Source organism: Poecilia formosa, unplaced genomic scaffold, assembly GCF_000485575.1.
Source record: "Poecilia formosa unplaced genomic scaffold, Poecilia_formosa-5.1.2 Scaffold2, whole genome shotgun sequence".
Lineage (NCBI taxonomy): Eukaryota > Metazoa > Chordata > Actinopteri > Cyprinodontiformes > Poeciliidae > Poecilia > Poecilia formosa.
In genome coordinates, this window is record NW_006799941.1 from 6054410 (window position 1) to 6060067 (window position 5658).

At 35.2% G+C, this 5658-nt stretch overlaps 1 protein-coding gene across 2 annotated transcripts; it reads right to left on the bottom strand.

Moving 5' to 3' along the window:
* Positions 1-919: 919 nt before the first annotated feature.
* On the bottom strand, positions 920-3186 carry ppil1 (peptidylprolyl isomerase (cyclophilin)-like 1). 2 transcript variants are annotated; one of them, XM_016671616.1, is made up of 4 exons: positions 3048-3186; positions 2573-2727; positions 1428-1496; positions 920-1202 (listed from the first exon to the last, which is right to left on the bottom strand). In XM_016671616.1, exons 2-4 carry the CDS (start codon positions 2724-2726, stop codon positions 982-984), a joined length of 444 nt encoding a protein of 147 aa, XP_016527102.1. In that variant the 5' UTR covers position 2727; positions 3048-3186; the 3' UTR covers positions 920-981. The 2 variants fall into 2 exon arrangements, with proteins under 2 accessions (XP_016527102.1, XP_007551847.1); XM_007551785.2 differs by having other exon boundaries at positions 2920-3184.
* Positions 3187-5658: the final 2472 nt, after the last annotated feature.

The following is a 5658-nucleotide window of genomic DNA, read 5'->3' on the forward strand; positions in this document are numbered from 1 at the left end:
GTAACTTTGTTCATTGTTATTGTGTCTTTGTAGAGTGAGTGACAGTTGTTTTTAAAAAAATGAAAAAAAAAGAAAAAAGATTAAAAAAGCACTTATGAAAAATGTTTACTTGATGTAAAAAAAAAAAATAAAGGCTTGCAAATATAACAGCACAGTCATGCATATCTGAAGCACATATGCAGACAGCATGATCTCAAGTTGGAGATTTTCGAACAAATTGACTCAATTAAGGGATATTTAGACCACAAAATCTGGCATTTTTTCCCCACTTCATGTCGAACAGAAAAAGCTGTTCGCATGTCGTCCACTGTGGGGCTGACTTGTTCAGTTCTTCCGTTTTAGAAAGCTGAAGCTAACTGCAGTCATCGTCTCATTAAGCCTCTGAATTTATTCTAGCCAGGTGAATCCATCTGGTGCCTCATCCAGCAAGTCCTTTGACAGCACTTTGGTGGTGGAGAGTTTCAAAGAAATGTGTTTATTTCTTTTTAAGAAAAATAATATTGCATAGGAGGGATTTATTTATATCTTTTAATGGAGATGGTGAAGAGCTGAGCCAGATAGCAAAGCACTTAATTTACTAGTTTACATAAATTGATAAAGGATGGTCTGCCCAGGAAGAGGGATGAACGTTTTTAACTTTGAATATTTTTTTGATTTTTATATTATATTTGGTTTTACGTCATTAGGACAACAAATATACAGTATACATTGGTGCAGTGTGTCTTTTTTCTCTGATGCTAAACAAACTAAGCACTAATGAGCTTAAATGCTTCCTGACTTCCATAAAAAGAAAGATATGCATGAATTTTCCAGAGGACAGCTGATGTAGATAAATATGTTTTAATTTTGCCTGATATTGGTCATTTTCATCATTCCTTTAGTCTCTAAGCATTAACACTGCAAGAAAAAAAAACTCCTGTTAAGTTTTAACATTTATTTTCCAAAGCAGTAAAAAAATACAAATTAAAAAAGACGTTTTGTCTAATTAGGTAAAGTGGTTCTGACAATTTTAATATCATCGACCGGACGATCTTGACTGTTTGTTTCCACCAGCCCGATCCGGTTTAGCACTCCCATGCCTTGGCACACTCTTCCAAAAATACTATGCTTCCCGTCTAGCCACTGCGTGGGTCCGAGGGTGAGGAAGAACTGACTTCCATTGGTGTCTGGTCCTGCGTTAGCCATGGCCAGGATTCCAGCGCCTGAAGAGATGAACAAAGAAAAAGAAAAGAGAGGTGATTGTCTGATGTTCACAGATGCTGAAGATGCAAATGATCTTAACAGAAAAACCAACTCACTTCTGGGCAGTCACAAGATGACAAATTATAGCAAAAAATGACATTTATTGATTTAAACTTCTAAATTAAATGTTGAATGTGGATAAAATCCACCTATGTGTTGACATGTTTTTAGTCCCCTGAGATTACCTGTAAATTTCAGGTCCGGGTGAAGTTCATCCTCAAACTGTTTACCATAAATGGAGGCACCGCCTCGACCTGAGGGTCAAAACAAAGATCAATAGCTGCAGATTTAGCCAACCAAACAAAGTAAAAATCGCATACATTTACTAAAAACATGGCAAACATAAATCTTAAAATAAATTGAGCTTAACAGCAGAACCATAATCTGACACTTTAGATTTAGAAAAAAAAAAATCAAATCCTTAATTTGATTACCTGTATCTGGTGGATTAAAACAAATCCTACATTATAAGATATCAAAGCTCACACAAAACCTATGCACAAAAAATTGTACATAAGGCTAAATCTGGTGCAATGTGCCTCTTTCATGGTGCTAAATAAACTCAGTTATTTGATTAAATTTAAGGTTTCAGTGGGCATAGAATTTTAAAAAACAGGCATCTGTACTGAGCTCCCCGACATAAAAATATTATTATATTATATTGAGCTAAACCAGCAGTTAGAAGCTGCAAGTGGCTCTTTAGATCCTCCACTGTGGCTCTCAAACTGTTTTTTACCAACATTGTTAAATAAAATCTTTTAAAATCTTCTCAGCAAACTTTTAAAGTCCTAAAATAACAAATAAAAACTACTTAGCAGATCATTTACGCTGCTAGAGTAATGAATACTTTTGTGAAGTAATTATTTAGTGTCTAGGCTGCAAACTATGTTTTTTGTTTGTTTTTTACATAATTTTCTTTAAATTGTAACATTGTGCTAACAGAAAATTTATTCCCTGCAATATAAACATTTGATTTTATTTTAAAACACAAAAACAGAAATTAACTTTCTGTTTTTGGCTTAAAAGTCAAAACAAACATCCTATTGCAGATCATGTCACAATTAGATATTTTATTTTATAGATACATTTTGTATTTGTGGCTCTGAACAGATTTTGTTGAGTTGGAGCAAAGGCTGTTGACCCCTGATCTACATCACTGCACTGCATTTCCGGCTGCATGTTGTGTTGAATTCAGGTGTTGTGTTCAACATGATGATTTTAAGTCGGAGCATCAGAATAATGGAGGTTAAAGGTTAAAGCACTCCAAACTTTTAAAGTTATTTGTAAAGAGACGTGCATAATTTCCTTCCTTCTTTTGTGTTAAATCCACCTGTTGCAGTAGGATCCCCCGCCTGCACCATGAAGTCTTTGATAATCCGGTGAAACTTGGTGTTGTTGTAGTAGCCTCTCCTGCACAGCTCTGCGAAGTTCTTGCACGTTTTGGGGGCATGGTTCCAGTAAAGCTCCACCAGAACCGTCCCCATCCTTAAAAACACATCATCGTTGCCATTACTGTCAATCCGTTAAAAGCAGAACATGCTCTGCAGCAGCACCTCGTAGTGAAAATATGATATTAACATAAGTACATTCATTTTTTTAAATTGGATTTATAAGCACGTCTCCGTGCGCACAAAAATGAAAGCTAGCAAGTTTAGCATGGAGTGTTTTCATACTGACGTGGTCTCCATAGCCACGGTGGGCGGCTGCCATGTGTCTGGAGGTATGCCGGACATTATAACGTTACACAACAGGATACAAGTCCAAATAACCCAAACAAACCAGTTAGATAAAACAAATGAACAAACTATCAAAGCTGGTGGCTCATTCAAACTGATCCTGGAGCGGCTTTTAGTCTTCTTCTTTCAGTTCCTGTCGAGTCCTCTTGATGTTAGAAGTCTACTGCCCTCTGGTGGTCAAACTAATACACAAAGACACGTTAATTTTCTTCTTCCTCCTAGTCTTCTTCTTCTGGAGGAAGGCGGCTGGCAAACAGCTATTCAGTGTACATTACCGCCACCAACTGGTGATCAGTTTTGGTTAATGTTATTCAAATTCGCTTAAAAAAACTATCATTCTTCTACTCATGGGTGTCGTTATTATTAAAAATGCTACCAACGCTGCTTCAGATAAAACAATTGATTATTCAAACAAGTCCCGGAATGTTTTCTTATTTCTAATCTTTGATTCACCAGTGACATTATTAATGTCTTGTGCATTAAAAATAAACATCGTGTGGGTGCTTGGTCTTTTCTGTGCAGAGTCCAGAAATAACTAAGGTTGTGTTACACACAGTTGTGCTGTTGGATAGAAGTTCAGAGAAGATACTTTGCGTTCTATTTATATTTTTATTTTTGTGCTCTTCTTCTTATTGGGTAACGCATTGATATGAAAATTTTGCTGAAATGTATCCTTGTCATTTTGAGTGACTCTTATCCATGTCACTCATGTAAAGGTAAGACAAGAGTCTTTTTAAATCCACGTACAAATTATGTATAGTCTTACAATTAAGTATCTGAAACAGTTCTTCATTCGTTAAGATAAAAGGTACTGAAAAATAAATGTAAAAAATCTTGAATTTTGCTTAAAGGAATGTAAGTAAAAACTACAAATTTTTATGTATTATTATTATTATTCTTATTATTATTATTATTATTATTATTATTATTATTATTATTATTATTATTATTATATTCTTTCATTATCCCTTGTAGTTTAAATGTTCCAGTTTTTTGTTTTCCTCAGAGTAAATCTGTGTGTAAGGTTTCTATACACTTTATTTTTCTGCATATTTTTCTGATTTCTGCTGTATTTTGCAGATGTGTAGGCAGCCTGCCATCCTGCCTGATGTCAGCTCTGGATCATGAAAAAAAGTTTTGTGCTTAAAGTCCCTTTGGCTTCCTGTCTCCCACACTGTAAAGCTGTCCAGTGATTTATCTTCAAATTGGCTTCAGATGCAGGACATGGACAAGCCCCACAGGAAAGGGTGATCTTTGGATTACATCTACATTCCCTATTACTTAGTGGCATTCAAACTTTTTTATTATTTTGTTCTTTTAATCAACATACAGGTTTATACTAACACACAAATATCTTTTTGAGTCTCATTCAAATAATAATCAACTGCCTTCTGTTCTTTTGGAACCATCTGCATGTACAAACTTTACAATACAACGCATTAGTTTGCAAAAAACAAGAATAACTATCGATCACCAAAATACATCACAACATAACTAAGCTGAAATAACCAAACGTAAGAAGGTAAGTAAACTTTATTTATTTATTTATTTATTTATTTTGTACATTTCACAGTGGTCTGTCCATTAAGAGCTCTTAAAGACTAACATTTTAAAATCAATTGTATCTTTGACAGGCAGAAATGGCAAATAAATCTTTCAGCCTGTTAGTAAGACCTGCGTAATCCTCAGTATCAAAGGTGATGTTAAGACTAATGTTTTTATGAATTTGATTTAGTTTCAGAACTTTATAAAGCAAACTTTATAATGTTTTGAAAAGTACCAACTAAATTCCTGAGAAGTCACCGCTAAGTCAATTGGTTTTTCATGTAAAGCCATCAAGGATTGTTATAATTTTTGTTTTAATTCACACTGGACAGCACAGCCAAGACAGATATAAGGAATAGCAAGATCCCTCATGTTTCAAAATCTTAAAAAGGTTTCTGCTGGTAGATGTGAAAAGTCTGATCCCTGGGAAACAACCAAGAAATAATCCTGACCCACATTAAAGGCCTGCAGCTGCAAAACCATACACCAACCGGTTTTGTTCCGCATTCCAGAGACAAAAAAGAGGACTTTGATGCACAAATCTGGAAAGAAATCAATAAAGATGTGTAAATGTGGGGGAGGGGGATTCAATATGCCATCTGTTTTGGCAATAAATTGTCTAGACTGTAGATTTTATGATCTGTAAAATGCTCTGGTTTGTCAGGATGTTCCCAACTGTTGATGAGTTGCAACCTTTATGTTGGTGCCTAACCTCAGATCGCCTGAAGGAAAGGTAAACTTTCTGCCTTTTTAAACAGAACTCCTATGTATAGTAAAGACAACGCAACAATCAACATTTCTCTCTCTGCTATATCCATCTATGTCCAAGTATTTACTGGAGTTAAGCATGGGTGCCACTGTGAAAAAATGCTTTCTGAAAAATAGATTGTCCTGTTTCTATGTCATGTTCTGTCCGGACATAGAATGTGTTTGCAGAACTAGGAAAACAGATGCTTTCTGGTCAAGAAAGCATCTTTTTTCATACACTGGTCGCCTCTGAACTACTTCTGCACACTTTGTGCAATGCAAACATTCAACTCTTACCATATTTTGCTCATTCAGGATATCACTGCCATGTCTGTTGGTACTGACATCACCTAAGATTTATGAAATATACTTTTTGGGATCATCTTGG